Source organism: Triticum dicoccoides, chromosome 5B (genome assembly GCF_002162155.2).
Source record: "Triticum dicoccoides isolate Atlit2015 ecotype Zavitan chromosome 5B, WEW_v2.0, whole genome shotgun sequence".
Lineage (NCBI taxonomy): Eukaryota > Viridiplantae > Streptophyta > Magnoliopsida > Poales > Poaceae > Triticum > Triticum dicoccoides.
The window spans coordinates 30,340,443-30,363,616 of NC_041389.1; the positions used below are offsets into that span (position 1 = coordinate 30,340,443).

Consider the following 23,174-nt stretch of genomic DNA (forward strand, 5'->3'; position numbering starts at 1 on the left):
AAAAGTGCGTGCAGTCTCAACCACCATGCTGAACATTCCCGCTGTGACCACTGCCGCCTTCCGGACCACGATGGATGGCACCTTCAACACGTCCGTGGAGGAGTCTCCGTCTCCTGTGGCCGCAGCCATGGGTATCCTCAACATGTTCGATGAAATGTCACAAAGGTATAAAATTTTCTTTTCTTCCTTTTTCTATCTTTGTCACAAATTCTTCTTGTTGAATGCAATTCTGAGATGATGTGTGCCTATCTTATTGAATTTTGATGCATGTTGTTTCAGTGATGATACTTTCTTGCACTATACAGATGTCGGATCTCAAGATTTTGCCTTTCAAGAATATGAAGCACAATGGGAGGAGCTCCATCTTGACATGCATGAGGAGTTCTTTTTTTAATGTAACTCTGAAGGGAAGAATGGGGAACTACCAAGCCGTTTGAGTCAAAAGCATGCATGCATGGGATAAAGGTGGCCGACACATCACGGATACCCACAATAATCAAAGGCTAAGCCATTTATGTATTTTTAACTCACGGTGCAAATCAACGACTCATAAAGTATATGTACGGGCCGCTGCATGCCCATGCGAATTTGAAAAACTTCACGATCATCAACATATCACTCTTTCTTTGGTAAATTTTGAGAGCATATGATGTGTTGAAAGAAGCCCCCACGTCGCTCTGCTCAGGCGGCTCGGGGGAACTCCACGAATCGCCGGCGCCCCCCTCCCGTGCGCCTCCTCTCCTCCGCCGTTGCCGCTGGCCTCGCCGCGGTAGCGGCGGCCCCTGCCTCCGAAGGTGGCTCGGGGAGATCGGCGGCGGACGCGTGGTGGCCGGGTGGCTGGGGTCGTCTCGGTGGCTTCTATACCCGAGCTCGTTGCCAAGGGCGCGGTGAGCGCTGGGGGAGCAGGGGGCATCGAGGTGGCGCGCAGCCTGCTCGCCGGCGCCTGGTCATGGCGCTCCCCTTGGTGGCCGGCGCGCCAGCGGCTGCCTTTGGGCATCGAGGTTGCATCCATAGCCTCGGCGTGGTGGTCCGGCCACCTCTTGCGGCTGCTCGGGCAGAGTGGGGCCGGGCAGGCCAGTGGCCATCCATTTCTTCTCTTCCGGCCAGATCCAGATCGGTCGTGCGAGGTGCCTCTGCTCGCATCCTCCTGCGGATCTGGCACCCCCGGCGCGCCTGCTCAGTTCTACCTCCTTATAACTGCTTAGGCGGACTGGTGTTGGTTCTACGGGTGCTTGGTAGCCATCATTGCAGGAGGTTGGTTGCCTCCGGGCGGTGGTGACCCTGGTCTCAGCAGCGACGTGGCTCTGCAAAAGGGTGGCGCGGAGGATGCTACGGGTGAAAGCCATGTGTCGGCTTCGGTCGGCACCGGCGATAGCGACGCCCTTTGGCGTCGGATCCCTCCTTGGAGGTATCGTTGTGTGATGCATTGGTTCCCCGCCTAGTTTGTTTGTTCTCTGGGTGAAAGCCTTAGATCCAGCTACTGGATCGAACGGCGGCGGCGTCCTTGACGTCATTTTTACCACCTTGGTGGCGCCTATCTTCGGAGACGTTGCTCCATGATGCTTGCCTAAGGCTTGCGGCGGTGTTTGGCTGGTTTGAGGCGGGTGGTTGGTGGTGGTGGTGCGGCCGGTCTAGGGTCGACGGTGGTGTGTGTAGTGTTGAGTGCTCCTTGGTGCGTCTCTGCTTGGCGGTGCCCTGCGGCTATGCCATTGGCACACATGTGTTGTGGCGTCGTCTCGGCCTCGCATAACCTTTCAAATATACCCCCGGCACAGGTGGTGTCACGGCGTCGTGCAGTCTCAGTTGTGTGGGGGCTTTCGATAGCGCCGACAATGTAGTGCTGCGGTTTGGTTTGCTAGGTGATGCCCTTCGACTATGCCGGTGGCGCACAGGTGCCGTGGCGTTGTCTCGGCCTCGCGTGGCCCTTCGAATGTGCCTCTCAACACAGGTGGTGTCGCGGTGTTGTGCAGTCTCGGATGTGTGGAGCCTTTCGATTGCGTCAACGGTGCAGTGTCATGGTTTCGTTCGGGTGGCCAATGTCGTTAGATTTTGAAGGAAATATGCCCTAGAGGCAATAATAAAGTTATTATTTATTTCCTTATTTCATGATAAATGTTTATTATTCATGCTAGAATTGTATTAACCGGAAACATGATACATGTGTGAATACATAGACAAACATATAGTCACTAGTATGCCTCTACTTGACTAGCTCATTAATCAAAGATGGTTAAGTTTCCTAACCATAAACATGTGTTATCATTTGATTAATGGGATCACATCATTGGGAGAATGATGTGATTGACATGACCCATTCCGTTAGCCTAGCACTTGATCGTTTAGTATATTGCTATTGCTTTCTTCATGACTTATACATGTTCCTGTAACTATGAGATTATGCAACTCCCGTATACCGAAGGAACACTTTGGGTACTACCAAACGTCACAACGTAACTGGGTGATTATAAAGGAGTACTACAGGTGTCTCCGAAGGTACATGTTGAGTTGGCGTATTTCGAGATTAGGTTTTGTCACTCCGATTGTCGGAGAGGTATCTCTGGGCCCTCTCGGTAATGCACATCACTATAAGCCTTGCAAGCAATGTGACCAATGAGTTGGTTACGGGATGATGCATTACGTAACGAGTAAAGAGACTTGCCGGTAACGAGATTGAACTAGGTATTCGATACCGACGATCAAATCTCGGGCAAGTAACATACCGATGACAAAGGGAACAACGTATGTTGTTATGCGGTTTGACCGATAAAGATCTTCGTAGAATATATAGGAACCAATATGGGCATCCAGGTTCCGCTATTGGTTATTGACCAAGAATAGTTCTAGGTCATGTCTACATAGTTCTCGAACCCGTAGGGTCCGCACGCTTAAGGTTTCGATGACAGTTATATTATGAGTTTATGAGTTTTGATGTACCGAAGGAGTTCGGAGTCCCGGATGAGATCGGGGACATGACGAGGAGTCTCGAAATGGTCGAGACGTAAAGATCGATATATTGGACGACTATATTCGGAGTTCGAAAAGGTTCCGAGTGATTCGGGTATTTTTCGGAGTATCGGATAGTTACGGGAATTCGCCGGGGAGTATATGGGCCTTATTGGGCCATACGGGAATAGAGGAGAGAGGCCGAAAGGAAGGAGGCACGCAGCCCCCCTCTAGTCCGAATTGGACAAGGGGTGCGACCCCCTTTTCCTTCCTCGTATCCCCCTCTTTCCCCCTTCTCCTACTCCAACAAGGAAGGAGGGAGTCCTACTCCCGGTGGGAGTAGGACTCCCCTTGGCGCGCCCCTTCTAGGCCGGCCGCCCCCTCCCCCCTTGCTCCTTTATATACGGAGGCAGGGGGGAACCTCTAGGCACAACACAAGTTGATCTACGGATCGTTCCTTAGCCGTGTGCGGTGCCCCCCTCCACCATATTCCACCTCGGTCATATCATCGCGGAGTTTAGGCGAAGCCCTGCGCCGGTAGAGCATCATCATCATCACCACGCCGTCGTGCTGACGGAACTCATCCCCGACACTTTGCTGGATCGGAGTCCGGGGATCGTCATCGAGCTGAATGTGTGCTGAACTCGGAGGTGCCGTACGTTTGTTACTTGGATCGATCGGATCGTGAAGACGTACGACTACTTCCTCTACGTTGTGTCAACGCTTCCGCTTCGGTCTATGAGGGTACGTAGACAACACTCTCCCCTCTCGTTGCTATGCATCACCATGATCTTGCGTGTGCGTAGGAAATTTTTGAAATTACTACGTTCCCCAACAGTGGCATCCGAGCCTAGGTTTTATGCGTAGATGTTATATGTACGAGTAGAACACAAGTGAGTTGTGGGCGATATAAGTCATACTGCTTACTAGCATGTCATACTTTGGTTCAGCGGTATTGTTGGATGAAGCGGCCCGGGCCGACATTACGCGTACGCTTACGCGAGACTGGTTCTACCGACGTGCTTTGCACACAGGTGGCTGGCGGGTGTCAGTTTCTCCAACTTTAGTTGAATCGAGTGTGGCTACGCCCGGTCCTTGCGAAGGTTAAAACAGCACCAACTTGACAAGCTATCGTTGTGGTTTTGATGCGTAGGTAAGAACGGTTCTTGCTAAGCCCGTAGCAGCCACGTAAAACTTGCTACAACAAAGTAGAGGACGTCTAACTTGTTTTTGCAGGGCATATTGTGATGTGATATGGTCAAGACGTGATGAGATATAAGTTGTTGTATGAGATGATCATGTTTTGTTGAAGTTATTGACAACTGGCAGAAGCCATATGGTTGTCTCTTTGTTGCATAAGATGCAAGTGCCAAATAATTGCTTTACTTTATCGCTATGCGATAGCAATAGTTGCAAGAGCAATAGTTGGCGAGACGACCATGCGATGACATATTGATATAGATCAAGATGATGAAGATCATGGTGTCGTGCTGGTGACAATAGAGATCATGACAGTACTTTGGAGATGGAGATCAAAGGCGCAAGATGATCATGGCCTTATCATGTCACATATTTTGATTGCATATGATGTTTATCTGTTATGCATCTTATCTTGCTTTGATTGACGGTAGCATTTTAAGATGATCTCTCACTAATAATCAAGAAGTGTTCTTCCTGAGTATGCACCGTTGCGAAAGTTCTTCGTGCTGAGACACCACGTGATGATCGGGTGTGATAGGCTCTACGTTCAAATACAACGAATGCAAAACAGTTGCACACGCGGAATACTCAGGTCATACTTGACAAGCCTAGCATATACAGATATGGCCTCGGAACACGAAGACCGAAAGGTCGAGCGTGAATCATATAGTATATATGATCAACATAGTGATGTTCACCATTGAAACTACTCCATCTCACGTGATGATCGGACATGGTTTAGTTGATTTGGATCACGTGATCACTTAGATGACTAGAGAGATGTCTATCTAAGTGGGAGTTCTTAAGTAATATGATTAATTGAACTTAAATTTATCATGAACTTAGTCCTGGTAGTATTTTGCAAATTATGTTGTAGATCAATAGCTTGCGTTGTTGCTTTCATATGTTTATTTTGATATGTTCCTAGAGAAAATTGTGTTGAAAGATGTTAGTAGCAATGATGCGGATTGGATCCGTGATCTGAGGTTTATCCTCATTGCTGCACAGAAGAATTATGTCCTTAATGCACCGCTAGATGACAGACTTATTGCAGGAGCAGATGCAGACGTTATAAACGTTTGGCTAGCTCAATATGAAGACTACTTGATAGTTTAGTGCACCATGCTTAACGGCTTAGAATCGGGACTTCAAAGACGTTTTGAACGTCATGGACCATATGAGATGTTCCAGGAATTGAAGTTAATATTTCAAGCAAATACCCGAGTTGAAGAGATATGAAGTCTCCAACAAGTTCTATAGCTAAAAGATGGAGGAGAATCGCTCAACTAGTGAGCAGGTGCTCAGATTGTCTGGGTACTACAATCGCTTGAACCAAGTGGGAGTTAATCTTCCAGATAAGATAGTGATTGACAGAGTTCCCTAGTCACCATCACCAAGTTACTAGAACTTCGTGATGAACTATAGTATGCAAGGGATGACGAAAACGATTCCCGAGCTCTTCGTGATGTTGAAATCGACGAAGGTAGAAATCAAGAAAGAGCATCAAGTGTTAATGATTGACAAGGTCACTAGTTTCAAGAAAAGGGCAAAGGAAAAGAAAGGGAACTTCAAGTAGAATGGCAAGCAAGTTGTTACTCCCATGAAGAAGTCCAAAGCTGGACCAAAGCCTGAAACTGAGTGATTATACTGCAAAGGAAATGGTCACTAGAAGCGGAAATGCCCTGAATATTTGGTGGATAAGTAGGATGGCAAAGTGAACAAGGGTATATTTGATATACAGGTTATTGATGTGTGCCTTACTAGTGTTTATAGTAGCTCCTGAGTATTTGATACTTGTTCGGTTGCTAAGATTAGTAACTCGAAACAGGAGTTACAGAATAAACAGAGACTAGTTGAAGGGGAAGTGACGATGAGTGTTGGAAGTAGTTCCAAGATTGATATGATCATCATCGCACACTCCCTATACTTTCGGGATTTGTGTTAAACCTAAATAAATGTTATTTGGCATTTGCGTTGAGCATGAACATGATTTGATCGTGTTTATTGCGATACGGTTATTCATTTAAAGTTAGAGAATAATTGTTATTCTGTTTACATGAATAAGACCTTCGATGGTTATACACCCAATGAAAATAGTTTATTGGATCTCGATCATAGTGATACACATATTCATAATATTGATGCCAAAAGATGCAAAGTTAATAATGATAGTGCAACTTATTTGTGGAACTGCCGTTTGGGTCATATCGGTGTAAAGCTTATGAAGAAACTCCATAAAAATGGATTTTCGGAATCACTTGGTTATGAATCATTTGATGCTTGCGAACCGTGCCTTTTGGGCAAGATGACTAAAACTCCGTTCTCCGGAACAATGGAACAAGCTACTGACTTATTGGAAATAATACATACCGATGTATGCGATCCAATGAGTGTTGATGCTCGTGGCAAGTATCATTATTTTCTGACCTTCACAAAATGATTTGAGCAGATATGGGTATATCTACTTGATGAAACATAAGTCTGAAATAATTGAAAAGTTCAAAGAATTTCAGAGTGAAGTGGAAAAATCATCGTAACAAGAAAATAAAGTTTCTACGATCTGATCGTGGAGACGAATATTTGAGTTACGAGTTTGGTCTTCAATTAAAACAATGTGGAATAGTTTCACAGCTCACGCCACCTAGAACACCACAACGTTATGGTGTGTCCGAACATCGTAACCGCACTTTATTGGATATGGTGCGATCTATGATGTCTCTTATCAGTTTTACCACTATCATTTTGGGTTGTGCATTAGAGACAGCTGCATTCACGTTTAAAAAGGGCATCATCTAAATCCGTTGAGACGACACCGTATGAACTATGGTTTAGCAGTAAACCTAAGCTGTCATTTCTTAAAGTTTGGAGTTGCGATGCTTATATGAAAAAGGTTTTCAACCTGATAAGCTCGAACCCAAATCGGAGAAGTGCGTCTTCATAGAATACCCAAAGGAAACTGTTGGGTACACCTTCTATCACAGATCCGAAGGCAAAACATTCGTTGCTAAGAATGGATCCTTTCTAGAGAAGGAGTTTCTCTTGAAAGAAGTGAGTGGGAGGAAAGTAGAACTTGATGTGGTAACTATACCTGCTCCCTCATTTGAGAGTAGTTCATCACAGAAATCTATTCCTGTGACTACTACACCAATTAGTGAGGAAGTTAATGATGATGATCATGAAACTTCAGATTAAGTTACTACAGAATCTCGTAGGTCTTACAGAGTAAGATCCGCACCAGAGTGGTACGGTAATCCTGTTCTGGAAGTTATGTTACTAGACCATGACGAACCTACGAACTATGAAGAAGCGATGGTGAGCCCAGATTCCGCAAAATGGCTAGAGGCCATGAGATCTGAGATAAGATCCATGTATGAAAACAAAGTATGGACTTTGATTGACTTGCCCAATGATCGGCGAGACATTGAGATTAAATGGATCTTTAAGAGGAAGACGGACGCTGATAGTGTTACTATCTACAAAGCTAGAATTGTCGCAAAAGGTTTTCGACAAGTTCAAGGTGTTGACTACGATGAGAGTTTTTCACTCGTATCTATGCTTAAGTCTGTCTGAATCATGTTAGCAATTGCCACATTTTATGAAATCTGGCAAATGGATAAACAAAACTGCATTCCTTAATGGTTTTCTTAAAGAAGAGTTGTATATGATGCAACCAGAAGGTTTTGTCAATCCTAAAGGTGCTAACAAATTGTGCAAGCTCTAGCGATCCATCTATGGACTGGTGCAAGCATCTCGGAGTTGGAATATATGCTTTGATGAGTTGATCAAAGCATATGGTTTTATACAGACTTTTTGAAGAAGCCTGTATTTACAAGAAAGTGAGTGGGAGCTCTGTAGCATTTCTAATATTATATGTGGATGACATATTGTTAATTGGAAATGATATGGAAATTCTGGGTAGCATGAAAGGATACTTGAATAAGAGTTTTTCAAAGCAAGACCTCGGTGAAGCTGCTTACACATTGAGCATCAAGATCTATATAGATAGATCAAGACGCTTGATAAGATTTTTCAATGAGTACATACCTTGATAAATTTTTGAAATAGTTCAAAATGGAACAGCCAAAGAAGGAGTTCTTGCTTGTGTTACAAGGTGTGAAGTTGAGTAAGACTCAAGACCCGACCATTGCAGAAAATAGAAAGAGAATGAAAAGTCATTCCCTATGCCTCAGTCATAGGTTCTATAAAGTATGCTATGCTGTGAACCAGACCTATTGTATACCTTGCTCTGTGTTTGGCAAAGGAATAGAATTTTGATCTAATAAGTAGATCACTGGACATGGGTCAAGAATATCCTTAGTGAGGACTAAGGAGATGTTTCTCGATTATGGAGGTGATAAAAGAGCCCATCGTTAAAGTTACAACAATGCAATCTTTTACACCAATCCGGATGACTCTAAGTCTCAATCTGGATACATATTGAAAGTGGGAGCAATTAGCTAGAGTAGCTCCGTGCAGCGCATTGTGGACATAGAATATTTGCGAAATACATACGGCTCTGAATATGACAGACCCGTTGACTAAGCTTCTCTCACGAGCAAAACATGATCATACCTTAGTACTCTTTTGGGTGGTAATCACATAGCGGTGTGAACTAGATTATTGACTCTAGTAAACCCTTTAGGTGTTGATCACATGATGATGTGAACTATGGGTATTAATCACATGCAGATGTGAATATTGGTGTTAAATCACATTGCGATGTGAACTAGATTATTGACTCTAGTGCAAGTGGGAGACTGAAGGAAATATACCCTAGAGGCAATAATAAAGTTATTATTTATTTCCTTATTTCATGATAAATGTTTATTATTCATGCTAGAATTGTATTAACCGGAAACATGATACATGTGTGAATACATAGACAAACATATAGTCACTAGTATGCCTCTACTTGACTAGCTCATTAATCAAAGATGGTTATGTTCCCTAACCATAGACATGTGTTGTCATTTGATTAATGGGATCACATCATTAGGAGAATGATGTGATTGACATGACCCATTCCGTTAGCCTAGCACTTGATCGTTTAGTATATTGCTATTGCTTTCTTCATGACTTATACATGTTCCTGTAACTATGAGATTATGCAACTCCCGTTTACCGGAGGAACACTTTGGGTACTACCAAACGTCACAACGTAACTGGGTGATTATAAAGGAGTACTACAGGTGTCTCCGAAGGTACATGTTGAGTTGGCGTATTTCGAGATTAGGTTTTGTCACTCCGATTGTCGGAGAGGTATCTCTGGGCCCTCTCGGTAATGCACATCACTATAAGCCTTGCAAGCAATGTGACCAATGAGTTGGTTACGGGATGATGCATTATGTAACGAGTAAAGAGACTTGCCGGTAACGAGATTGAACTAGGTATTGGATACCGACGATCAAATCTCGGGCAAGTAACATACCGATGACAAAGGGAACAACGTATGTTGTTATGCGATTTGACCGATAAAGATCTTCGTAGAATATGTAGGAACCATTATGGGCATCCAGGTTCCGCTATTGGTTATTGACCAAGAATAGTTCTAGGTCATGTCTACATAGTTCTCAAACCCGTAGGGTCCGCACGCTTAAGGTTTCGATGACAGTTATATTATGAGTTTATGAGTTTTGATGTACCGAAGGAGTTCGGAGTCCCGGATGAGATCAGGGACATGACGAAGAGTCTCGAAATGGTCGAGACGTAAAGGTCGATATATTGGACGACTATATTCGGAGTTCGGAAAGGTTCCGAGTGATTCGGGTATTTTTTGGAGTACCGAAGAGTTACGGGAATTCGCCAGGGAGTATATGGGCCTTATTGGGCCATACGGGAATAGAGGAGAGAGGCCGAAAGGAAGGAGGCACGCAGCCCCCCTCTGGTCCGAATTGGACAAGGGGTGCGGACCCCTTTTCCTTCCTCCTCTCCCCCTCTTTCCCCCTTCTCCTACTCCAACAAGGAAGGAGGGAGTCCTACTCCCGGTGGGAGTAGGACTCCCCTTGGCGCGCCCCTCCTAGGCCGGCCGCCCCCTCCCCCCTTGCTCCTTTATATACGGGGGCAGGGGGGCACCTCTAGGCACAACACAAGTTGATCTATGGATCGTTCCTTAGCCGTGTGCGGTGCCCCCCTCCACCATATTCCACCTCGGTCATATCGTCGCGGAGTTTAGGCGAAGCCCTGCGCCGGTAGAGCATCATCATCGTCACCACGCCGTCGTGCTGACGGAACTCATCCCCGACACTTTGCTGGATCGGAGTCCGGGGATCGTCATCGAGCTGAACGTGTGCTGAACTCGGAGGTGCCGTACGTTCGGTACTTGGATCGGTCGGGTCGTGAAGACGTACGACTACTTCCTCTACGTTGTGTCAACACTTCCGCTTCGGTCTACGAGGGCACGTAGACAACACTCTCCCCTCTCGTTGCTATGCATCACCATGATCTTGCGTGTGCGTAGAAATTTTTTGAAATTACTACGTTCCCCAACAGATTTCTCCTACGGTGCTCTTTGTTGTGTTTTCCCTCGTTGTTTACCCTGTTATATGTGTTGTTGGCGTGAGTTGTTTTCTGTTAATCTCTTCTCCCTTGTCCCCCTGTAAATCTGGTTCACTTGAACCTGTCTTGCAACGGGTTGCAAAGCCTTATAGGAAAATGAATACTATTCAGGCGGGAAATCTCCCCCCGGTGAAAATTCAGAAAACTTTTGAGAGCATATGCAATTCATATTTGATTTAACTAAAAAGTCACAATTAATACTTGTATAGGAGATGAATCATTTGAGCACACAACATCCTGGGTCATGGCTGTTCGGTTCAGCTGCCAAGTTCTAAATTTTTGTCCAAAAGGACCACCTATCCAGTGCAATTGACAGAAAATACTACCCCCAGATCAGATTGCCAGTAAATACCACCCAAGCCGTGGCTGCAGGCGCGCCAGCCGACACGTGGCACCTGCTGCCACGTGCGAAGGCGGCAACATGTGTCGCCACAGGGCTAGGCGGCAGGCGCTGTGTTACAGGCCCAAACAAATGACGATGGAACGGGATTGGCCAGTGGGCCCTACCGCCATACAACCAGGCGGCACGCAGTGGGCCGGCCTTCTGCCATGCAGCCTGGCGGTAGGCGCATGCATGCAGGAAAGCTGGTCGACGCAGGTGGTGAAAGAACATGCGGTGCCCCCATGTTTGGTTTTGGTAATTAATGACAATCTCTATGGACTAATGGTTGCCTTGAGTTTTATTTGAAGGATTTGCCCATAGGCTTTTCTTGGAGTCCATTTCTTGGTTTCAAGGAGAGTTTGTGATGACCAAGGTGCCATTCAAGGAATTACCTAAAGATTGGTCATGTGAGAGGTTGATCAAGACTAAGTCAAAGAGTGAATCAAGTTGATTAACACTCAAAGCATAGAAGATGTACCGAGAGGGATCAAGCGATGGTAAGCATTGTCAATTACGCTTCGTGTACTAACCCATGATCTTCGTGAGAGTTCTGTGTGGGGTTAGGTTGTGGTGTGCAAGTTCAAGTGAAGCATCATGAAGAGATCAAATGCTTGAAGCTTACCGTCCATTGTGGTGACAATGGACTTGTGAAGATGTGCGGAAGAGTGGCTCACCCATAGTGGAGTATGGGGGAGCAATCAACTAGTCTTCATCGAAACAACGCAATCAAGAAAGGTGGTTCAACTTGAGGGAGTCAAGATCGTCATCATCTAGCTCAAGTGGACCATGTGCAAGGCAAAGGTTTGCCCTTGATAGGTTTTCCATTTTACCGGTCTCATGATGGTAGTTGGAAGACCGGGTTTTAGGTTCGATTGCCGTACTATCAAGGGGGGCTCTCGATGAGTAACTTGATCATATCATTCGTAGAGAGCTCAAACCATTGCATCCTTGCATAATCTTTCTTGGTTCTTGTTTGGTTCTCTTTGTGAGTCTTGGAGCTTTTGGTCATCTTGTTGACAAGCTCGAGTTCATTAAAAACAGAGTTCACATGCTTCTTCTATGATGTTTTCGATGTTGGAGGTTATGCCGGTTCTTCTCTGTTGGAGTGTTCACTCCTCTATATCTTAGGCATACCTCCTCTGCCTCTTCTTACTATATCCAACAAGCTTGAGTTTGCTCAATTCGGAGCTCATATGAAGAAGTTATGGCAGTTCTGCTTTTCTCCCAGCGGTAGTACCGCGTAGCCAGCGGTAGTACCGCTTGTAGCGTCAAGCGGTAGTACCGCTCCTGTGCCGCTCTACTACCGCCTCGTTTTTGTGTCTGCTCTTTTCGTGTCGGGTTCAGCAGTAGTTGCGCGGCAGTAAGGCATGGCAGTTTCACCTATAAGCGGTAGTGCCGCCCAGAATCGACGGTAGTACCGCCTATAAGCGGTAGTACCGCTCCGATCGGGCGCTAGTACCGCTATTGCACTACTGCCACCGTAATCTGCTCTGTCCTGTCTCCTTTGGTCCCGTGCTCTACTCCTCCAGCGGTAGTACCGCTTGTAAGCGGTACTACCGCCCCAAGGTTCTTGTTTTGTTGCTCCTTTTCCCTGCTTCTTTCGCCCGAGCGGTAGTACCGCTCGTGTGCGAGCTGAGCACATAACGGTTGGATTTTTCCCCTCCTATAAAAGGGGGTCTTCTTCCCTAATGAACCTTATCCTTTGAGCTCGTGTTCTTCCCCCATTGTTGACCTTCTCCGAGCTTGTTAACTCTCAATCCCTCCATGGATTCTTGCTAGTTTTTTAGGGAAAAGAGAGAGGAGATCTAGATCCACATTTCCACCAATCACTTTCTCCTCTATGTGAGGGGAACCCATTGGATCTAGATCTTGGAGTTCTTGGTGTTGTCCTTCTTGTTCTTCCTCTCATCTTGCTCCCTAGCATTAGTTGCTTCGGTGGGATTTGAGAGAGAAGGATTTGGGCACTCCGTGTGCCCTTGCCATTGCATTTGGTGCATCGGTTTGAGTTGTCCACGTGATACGTGGAAGTTACAAGTTGAGAAGCTTATTACTCTTGGGTTCTTGGTACCATTGAACTTGTTTCCTCTTGGGTGCCTTGGTGCCCTAGACGGTTGGTATTGTTTGGAGCTCAATCATTGTGGTGTAAAGCTCCGGGAAAGCGCCGGGGTCTCCAATTAGGTTGTGGAGATCGCCCCGAGCAATTTGACGGGTACCGGTGACCGCCCCCAAGGGTTGCCAAAGTGTACGGGTTCGGTGACCGCCCCCAAGGGTCTCCATTTGTACGGGTTCGGTGACCGCCCTCAAGGGTCCCTTAGTGGAATCACTGCATCTTGCATTGTGCGAGGGCGTGAGGAGATTACGGTGGCCCTAGTGGCTTCTTGGGGAGCATTGTGCCTCCACACCGCTCCAAACGGAGATTAGCATCCACAAGGGTATGAACTTAGGGATACATTGTCGTCTCCGCATGCCTCGGTTATCTCTTACCTGAGCCCTTTACTTATGCACTTTACTTTGTGATAGCCATATTGTTTCTTGTCATATATCTTGCTATCACTTAGTTGTTTAGCTTGCTTAGCATAAGTTGTTGGTGCACATAGGTGAGCCTAGTTGTTGTAGGTTTTGTGCTTAACAAATTAACCGCTAGGTTTATTCCGCATTTGTTCAAGCCTAAACCGTAATTTTTTTTAAAGCGCCTATTCACCCCCCCCCCTCCTCTAGGCGACATCCTTGATCTTTTAGGTGGTCATCCAGGTTTTGACTTAATGAGGTTTGGGTAAGTATATAAACTACGGTATTTCTATCTAATTTTCGGGGCAGTGAGTTCCTAAAGTGTGTTACATCTTCATTTGTTGGCCGGCGTTTGTTTATCTTCCGCAGAAAACAAATTGGATAGTACAGAGTGTTAGTAGTTAAAACAATCTTTGTAGATAGAAGCCGAGAGTGGCACGGTACCTAGCTAGCTAGCCACATAGTGCTACTGCTAGAATGGGTGTCGCAACATGCATGTGCCTGCCGCCTAGGTGCGTGGCGGCAGGGCCTACCGTCCACTGCCAACCGCCTGCTGTGTCCAATAGTGCCCACTCGCGGTTAAATTTCATGTTTTGACCCTTTCTTTGTAGTTTGTCCAGATCTAACCCCTATTTGATCTTTTTAAAAAATCTGATCCTTTTTCCTACCGCCATGAGGACCGATGGTAGGATTACCTAGCCTATCGCCAGAACCTGCGGCGGTAGGAAAGTTATCCACGTCAGCAGGCTTTAACGGCCTCCGTCCCACCCTACCACCGCTGATCCTGGTGGTAGGCTATCTGAACCTACCGCCGGGGTCCCTGGCGGTAGGATATGGACACTTATAAGCCCGCGGGCCGGCCGCCCCACCCCCTTCTCCCCCACCCGGTCGCCCTCCAAGAACAGAGCAATTCCTCTCGCCCCTCTCTCATCTCCTCCACTCCCCCCTCCGATCTTCATCGTTTCTTCACCATTTTTGCAGATCGAGATGGCCCCGAAGAAAGAAAAGTAAGCTCCTTCGATCCCTCCAGTTAGTTTTTGTCAAATAGCTTCCGATTCATCGCATTATTTGATTCAAATCACTCCTCTTTTTGAAGTACATTAAAAAAATTTGAACCCTAGGATTGATTTAGGTTGATTGTAGATGTTATCATGTGTTAGATATGAACTCTAGTCACTAGTTGGTATGCTTATGTGAAGATGAACCCTAGTTCATATTATTTTTGGAGGATTTTTTTTTGATATGATGCATGTTGGAGGAATTTGTTGTGATATGATGATGCATGTTGATATGCTATGATGCAAGTAGTGGATGTAGGTGGAGAAAAAATGTTGAGCCCTCAAGATGAACCTAGTTCATAATTTTTTGTGTTAATTTTTTTTATGAAATGATGAATATTGGAGATATTTGTTGTGATATAGGATGCATGTGGATGTTATATGATGCAAGTAGTGGATTTTACTGGAATAAAAATGGTGAACCCCTCAAGATGAACCCTAGTTCATGTTTTTTGTTTTTGAAAAAAATATGATATGATGCATGTTGGATGTTGTTGGAGAAATATGATATGATATGATGCATTTGAACCTTGGTATGATATGATATGATATGATATGATGCATTTGAACCTTGGTATGATATGATATGATATGATGCATGACCTATATGTTTCCTAGTTCATGATGAACCCTAGTTCATGTTACAAATGCTTTTGATATGCTTATGCTTATGTTTATGCAATTTTTTAGGAGGCCACCTCTTGCGGACGACATCGACATTAAGTACACCATGCTTGACCCTAGGTTCGACCAGGGTCACCGTGCCCGTTTCATTGAGAATGGAGTGGCAATTACCATTCTTAAACCAAATCTTTCGAATTGATGAAAAAAAGTTGCTAACTGTTATGTCTATGCTAATTATGGTTTGGTTCTTGATTTTCACAGATGCTCCCGCCATTGCGGATGAGGGCTCACAAGACGACCGTTAAGATGGAGTACAACGAGTGGTGCACACTGTTCTACAGGAGAGCCCGACTATTGGGTTTCGTCCTGCAGTTCAAGTGTAAGCCGCCGACGGTCGTCCATTCAGCTCTCACGCCTTTGATCGACCGGTGGCGGCTAGAGACGCACAACTTCCATCTTCCATGTGGGGAGATGACCGTGACCCTCCAGGATTGGGGGATGATTACGATCATACCTCTCAAGGGTCGTGCTCTCACAGGACGAGTGGAGCGGACGAGCTGGCACGATAGGGTTGTCGCCCTCATCGGCGACTGCCACCCCCCACCCCCACTAAGAAAAACTGGACTTCTGGTGTACCACTCTCATGGCTCCTGGAGTACCGGAGCAAGTGCCTGGAATATGCCGAACCTTGGCTGCCGTGCCGTCGAACTAGTTAAACATTATATGTTTGCTTCGTGAAACTATTTCTTAATTGTTGAACTTTGCTATGTACAAACTTCGTGAAACATTTGTGGATGTGTGCTTGCTATATAAACCATCTTTCTTAGTTGAACCATTTGCTCATGAGCTATTCTTCATATATGTGATACATATGCTTATTGTTTTAAGTATTGGAATTGTTATGTGCAAAAAACTGAAGACAATACAAGTTATGTTTAAAAAATGCACTATGATCAGGACCTACCGCCGGGGATTGGGGCGGTAGGTTTCCATAACCTATCGCCGAAGCCTCTGGCGGTAGGGGGCCTAACCCCACGCGCATGTGTATTGTGACAAAAAATACCAACAGAACTACGGTAGAGTTGCACACCCTACCGCTAGGGGCCATGGCGGTAGGACTACAAACCCTATCGTTGTTCCCTCTGGCGGTAGGACTGGGGGCCTTTTTATATGCCATGGGCCGCCCGCCCCACCACGCCCCTTATCCCCCCACTCAGCCGCCCATTCTTCTTCCTCTTGTCTCTTCTTCTTCCTCTCGCCCCCTCTCTCATCTCCTCTACTCCCTCTCGGACCTTCTTCATTCCTTCACCTATTTTGTGGATCGAGATGGCCCCGAAACGGGAATCGTAAGCTCCTCCGATCCCTCCTCTTAGTTTGAGTCAAATCACTCCCGTTTTTGAACTTGATTTGAGTTTTTTTGTAGTTTAGGAATGATTTAGTTTGAGTCAATTTAGTTTGATATGTAAAACTGTTGGTGGATTTTATTTAGATGTGATGATGCATGTTGATATGATGAACCCTAATTCATATTCATGTTAAAAAATCATGTCCATGTTTAAAAAAATAATGATGAACCCTAATTGATATGATGTACTTTGTTTATGTTACAAACCCTGATTGATGTTCATGTTCATGTTACAAACCCTAATTCATGTTACAAACCCTAATTCATGTTCATGTTAAAAAATCTTCATATGCTTATTGAAAGATTAACTCATATTTCCTAGGTTTAGGTACGGAACCGTGGAGCACATTCCGCCATAGATGTCGCTCTCGTACATGTACGAGGCCTTCCCCGAGCAACTTCAGCCGGTGGGATCTGTCTCAGACGAGGTCCTAGAGGCGACGAGGGTAATGTGGTGGCACAAGAGGGCAGAGCGGATCCTCGACAATGTAAAGTGTTGGTCGTAGAGCGTGAAGGAGTGGAAGAGTGTGAAGGTAAAGATGGAGGCAGATCCAACTATCTCCCGTTTCCGTCGGGAAGGGTGAATTGAAGTTGCCAAGCAACATGCCGACTAGGAGCTGCGCAATTTTGGCCGGAGAATCTACTTTGAGAGCAATGCGGAGGAGAGAGCCAAGATGCCACCCCAAGTGCATCAGCTTTCGACATCAACTGGGGAAGGGCAGAGGCGAAAACTCCAGCGGGCAAGGCAAGGTGGGAGTGCTTGAACTGTCGGATGCTGACCAGCGTTCCGCCTCCGCATGAACCGGTGGATCTGTTGTTGTTTCTGTCTCCATGGCCAGGGCTAACATACAACGAGCTCTAAAGATGTCTTCCCGCTCCCTGAACTTGTTTGAAGATCGTCCTATTAGTTTGTCTTGTGCCTTTTAATTATGTTCTCAATGAATATGAAACTATGTGCCTCGTGTAATGCCTTGTGCTTTTCGATTATGTTCTCAATGAATATGAAATTATGTGCTGTCAAATTCAGTTTTTTCACAAGTTTGTCTGTCAAATTCAGTTTTAACATTAAGTTAACTTCATGCCAGTCACTACAACATTGAAAAGAGCATAGTTTCTTCAACAACTACTTCAAAATACAAACTGTGAAACAAATGCACTATGATGGGACCCTACTGCCGGCGCATTTGGCGGTACATTTACCCAGCCTACCGCTACGGACTAAGGCGGCAGGGGGCCTCACCCCACGGCCATGGGTCCTGTGACCAGAAGTGGCAGTTGACCTGCGGTAGGGTTGCACACCCTACCGCTAGGGCTTCCGGCGGTAGGTCTGTACATCCTACCGCCGCCCTCTCTGGCGGTAGGGTGTCTGCCAGGTCAGCACCTGGTCGTTTGCGTGACGGCATCTGTCGTCTCCCTACTGCCGAAGGTCCTGGCGGTAGGCTATGCAAACCTACCGCCATACATTGCGGCCATAGCGAAAGGGTAAAATGTCGAAATAATTTTGAACCAGGGCCAGATCCGGCTAAACTACAAAAAAGGTCAAAACACGAAATTTAGCCCCCACTCGCCAAGTTTCGTCGCCGTTCGCCTGGGCCTGTAATGCAGTGCCTGCCACCTGGAGCTGTGGCGGCAGGGGTTGTCACCTCCGAGCGTGGCAGTAGTTGCCATGTGTTGGCTGGCGTGCCTACCGCCACGGCTCGGATGGCATTTTTCTGGCAATTTGATCTAGATGTGGTCCTTTCTGTTAATTGCACTAGGAAGTGGTCTTTTTGGACAAAAATTCGCCAAGTTCTAGGTACAAAACCTATAAGCTAAACCAAAGAGGGTCTCCAGCAAAACCAACTCCGTAAGATCTGTGACTTCTCGTAGTGCAATTTTCACTGCTGCCATGCCCCAACATTTCTCTTAACAAACTATTTTTATGCTCCCTACAAGTTGGGATGTATTTACCACCTTTGACACTGGTAAGTGGATTTTTTTTTCGTTCTTTTACTTCACAGTGTGCGTGATGGTAGCGGCTGAACAACTCTCCTCGTTCCCTTGAAAATCATAAGACCACGTAAGGACCCCGAACTCCTCCTTGCCCCATAAGAAAACAGAAGCAGCATGCCGCAACTAGGAACTAGGGTTGGCTCGCTGGGTGGCGCCACCCCTTCGACGAGCCATCCATCATAGTGTTGCCCTCCGATTGGCCCTTCATCGACACGTCGCCAGTCCTTCATCTGCCCAACCACCCTATTTCTACCCCTCCATCCGCTACTACACATAGCTGTCACTGCCCTGCATCGAATGCCACAATCTGAGCAGATCCCGACATCGCCCCTGAAAGGGCATTTCCCTCCCTAGTATTTTGGTGTTGACGACAATGCAATTTGTGGACTATCCGTGTGCTTGAGCTACACATGCATATTTTCGACACTTTTATTTCTTTGATCAAAGAAAATCCGTACTATTAAGAGGGAGCGCGCGTTGGAAAGTACGGGTGGAACCAAATCACGTACACAAAACTCATATTGCACCCACATTGCCTTCCTATCCGTTTTCGAGGAAACAATCCAACTCTAACATGTGCTGAAATTACACACTCGGTTGTACCGCTTTGCCCAGCGGTTGTACCGCTTGGGACTTCTGCTAGGCACCCAGCCGGTTGTACCGCTCCTAGTTTGGAGCAACACTGCCGCTCCATGTACCAGGGCAACCACTGCTCAGGGGGGGGGGGCATTCTTCTCGGTTTTGAAGCGGTACAAGGGCGTAGCCTGGTGGTAGTTCCGGGTATATTTCTATAGCCGGTACTACAGATCACCCTGACGAAAGTACCGCTCCGGCAGGTGTGACTACAGGCGGTTGTATTGACCAGTGTAATTCCGAAGCATATCGATTAGATTTAGAGGGACCTATAAATGGCGGGGGTTCTTTCTCCTCCCACATACCTATTGCTTTTGTATCTCCTTCATCAATGCTCTAAGCTTCTTCTTGCCTGATCTCCTTCTTTGGCCAACCAAACTTTTGGATTTGCTAGGGATTGAGGGAGGAGACCTAGATCTGCAATTCCACCAAAGGTAATTTGATTCCCCTACATTTGACTATGGATCTTGTTATTCTTGGGTGTTTGGCACCCTAGATGAAAAAGGTCACCTCGGAGCCACATTCCATTGTGGTGTAGCTTCATGGTGGTGTTAGGAATCTACAATTAAGTTGTGGAGATTGCCCCAACCTTATTTATGAAGGTCCGATTGCCACCTCAACAAATAGTGGGTTTGTGGCACCTTGCATTGTGCGAGGCGTGAGGAGAATGGGGTCAGCAATTGTGGCACTTGGGGTGCTTTGTGCCTCCACACCCCTCTAGCGGAGATGTACCTCCCCCAAACAAGGGAACTTCGGACAAAACCTCGTCGTGTCTACTTGCGGTTTATTCTTCCTTCACTTACTTTGTGCAAACTTATATTGTGTTGCTTATATTCTTGCTTGTGCTTATCTTGTTTAGCTCATCATATAGGTTGTCCACCTAGTTACATATCTAGACAACCTACTTTCTTGTTGATAATCTAAAATTCAGGAAAGAAGTTAAAAATTGTTAGTCGCATATTCACCATGTCTAGTCGACCATACCGATCGTTTCAGCTCCTTTCCACAACAAGGTACATCACCCCCCTCTCTCCTCCCTCACCCCCTCCATCCTTCGTGTTGCATCTCAACCCCCTCTGTTCATTAATTTTTTTCTGTATTGGATCATTACTAGCAGTAGATTGGATATTGTGAGCACATATTCATTAGTACTTGCTGCATATTGCTACTTTCTAGTACATGCTCAAGTTTATGTGTGAGTGAATTGTGTTTGATATGCGTTTGTGGTAATGTTTCTATGGGTAAATGTTCACAAATTTTTGTTTGAACTTGTGTTTGGATAGCATCCAGTGCTAGTAGTGTTATGTTCATGTAGATTTGATAGTTGTACTATGCTCTTGTATTGAATTTATTTTTTGCTTGACTGAAGTATGACTGAGAAGGCGCTGTGGAATGATGCACACATGAAAGAACTCATAGAAATATTCGAATAAGAGGCTGAAAATGGGAACAGACCATTAGGTTATTTGACTTAGAATGGTTGAAAATAATGTTTTGGAGAAATTTTAAGCAACTTGAAAGAAGTGTTCCAATTCACAGCCAAATCTACAATTTCACGGTTGTCTCTCAACCAAACAACTTTTAGCTTTTCCATAGCTGAAAGTTTATAATAACTTTCTTACCGCTCACAAGTCACAACAATTTTTTTAGAATACATATCAGAACCAAACACAACCTAATTTTATTCTCACTTATCAACCGGGAGAGGAGCTTAATGGTTACTAAAGTAGCTTGGAATAATTAATTAGCCGCTGATGGTTCGGCCTCCATCGACATAGATGACCTGGCCGGTGACGTAGGAAGCTGCTGGCATGCACAGGAACGACACCATTGATGCCACCTCCACTGGCTCACCGAGTCTATGCATCGGAGTTCTTGACAACGTATTTTCTACAATCTCCGGATCCACCTGTTAAGTTTGATCCAACATATATCACTTGTTATCGTTTTGCCAGGCAAGATAGCAAATATTAAAAGTAAAAGTTAAATTCTGAGAAAAAAAAGTAGAAGAGCATATAAAAAATGTCCCTTATAACGACTTATTTGCTCAAATTAGTTAGGTGAAATATTTAGGCTTGTGCATTTCTTAAATTTCCTTTATCTTTTTCATGTGGGGTCGGTGCGTACACTCTTTTGCAGCTCGGTATTGATCCCACCCGGAGCGACGGAGTTGACACGGATCTTGTCTTGAGCCCACTCCGCAGCAAGGCTCCTTGTAAGCTGATTAACTCCTCCTGCATGTTTGACATAATATATTAATAACATCAATGGAAGTAATTTTTGCACCTTAGTTCGACTTTAGAGATTTAGTTATCACTATCGTAGTGCGTCACTTATGTAAGTATTGATTTTAAGTCCTGCATCACCAGATACTTTGATACTACTCTCTCCATCCCAATTCCCAAATTAAGTGTCGCTGATTTGCTAATAAAAATAGCTTTGATACTACTCTCTCCCTCCCGATTCCCAAATTAAAGTGTCGCTGATTTGCTAAGAAAAATAGCTTTGATACTACTCTCTTCATCCCAATTTCCAAATTAAGCGTCGCTGATTTGCTAATAAAAATAGCTTTGATACTATGCTCTTCATCCCAATTTCCAAATTAAGTGCCGCTGGTTTGCTAATAAAAATAGCCGTGTGCGTCGCAACGATGCACAGACCAGGTTCACCTTTTTTTTCGTAAAAAAGGGTTGGTATGTGGCTGCATCAAGTAAGAACTTGCGTGTACGGTAAACATATAAAAATCAAGAACCTTGGTTGGCATACCTTTAGATATGCAGTATACTGCGAGGGTCGAGTAGCCAAGTGAGCTTGCAACCGAGGAGATGTTAACGATGCTGCCTCCTCCGGCGATGGAGGCGTCTCGGAGGAAGGGGTGTGCGAGCTGGCTTAGGTGGAACGCCGCCTCTAAGTTTGTCGACATGAGATGCGAGTACTCCTCCGCCGTGCACTCCACCGACGCCTTGGCCAGATTCCGTCCCACGTTGTTTACCTACATAGAGTTGGTGCAAAATAACCCGAGCTGAAAATCGACCTACCTCAGTAGATAACTGAGAAAACAGTAACGGATTACGTGAATTGACTTTGATCGAACAGACAGACTAATCTTACTAGTATGTCGAGCTTGCCGTCGAAGGTCTGCGTCGCCGTCTCTATGAGCTTCTCCCTCTCTGCTCGCACGGAGACGTCGCAGACGGAGACGGTGACCGGCAGCTTCATCTCCTCCCACCGCCGGCGGCTCTCCTCCAGCTCCGCCGCGTTCTCGGAGCACGTGTGCACCCGCGCCCCGAGCCCGACAAGCTCCTCCACGATTGCATGCCTGTCGTCTGATGCCAGTTAGCAGCATGCAGCGTAGTACGAAATTTGCTCCTTGAATGCAGCATGTGTATGTACGTACCCAATTCCTCTGCTGCCTCCGGTGACCAGCGCGGTTGCGCCGGCGAGGCTCCACCTCTGCTCCCTGTTAACTCCAGCGGCTGCCATCTCTCTCTCTCTCTCTCTCTCTCTCTCTCTCTCCCTCTCTGATTGTGTGTGTGCGTGTCTGATTGTGTGGTGTCACGTTCTCTCTTATTTGAAGATTACACAGGCCACGTTGGAGTGACCTCCTCCGTTCGTTCAATTCCTGCCACCGACACACGCGTCCCACATGCATCTAAAACGCGGACTGCACACTGTACCCGTCCGTGGAGGCGTTCAGAGCTGTCCATCCAACATTAGACACATATTTCAAATGAATTTAGACAAATACTCTCTCCATCACATAATGTAAGACGTTTTTTGATACTGTATTAATGTCAAAAGGAGTCTTACATTATGAGACAGAGGGAGTAAAACAAATTACATAAATGGACTATTTTCATTTAAACCGCACCAA

General features: G+C 45.7%; 1 protein-coding gene across 1 annotated transcript; it reads right to left on the reverse strand.

Moving 5' to 3' along the window:
• Positions 1-20,792: 20,792 nt before the first annotated feature.
• LOC119307189 (noroxomaritidine/norcraugsodine reductase-like) lies at positions 20,793-22,838 on the reverse strand. The gene is made up of 5 exons (XM_037583284.1): positions 22,698-22,838; positions 22,412-22,619; positions 22,067-22,292; positions 21,428-21,534; positions 20,793-21,209 (listed from the first exon to the last, which is right to left on the reverse strand). Exons 1-5 carry the CDS (start codon positions 22,781-22,783, stop codon positions 21,045-21,047), a joined length of 792 nt encoding a protein of 263 aa, XP_037439181.1. The 5' UTR covers positions 22,784-22,838; the 3' UTR covers positions 20,793-21,044.
• Positions 22,839-23,174: the final 336 nt, after the last annotated feature.

Excerpts from the sequence above, each read along its gene's own strand:
- LOC119307189 (XM_037583284.1), bottom strand. The coding sequence starts at position 22,783 with ATGGCAGCCGCTGGAGTTAACAGGGAGCAGAGGTGGAGCCTCGCCGGC. Across the intron at positions 22,620-22,697 it reads GGAGGCAGCAGAGGAATTGG|GCATGCAATCGTGGAGGAGC; the intron begins GTACGTACATAC and ends ATCAGACGACAG. Across the intron at positions 21,535-22,066 it reads AGTATACTGCATATCTAAAG|GAGGAGTTAATCAGCTTACA; the intron begins GTATGCCAACCA and ends TCAAACATGCAG.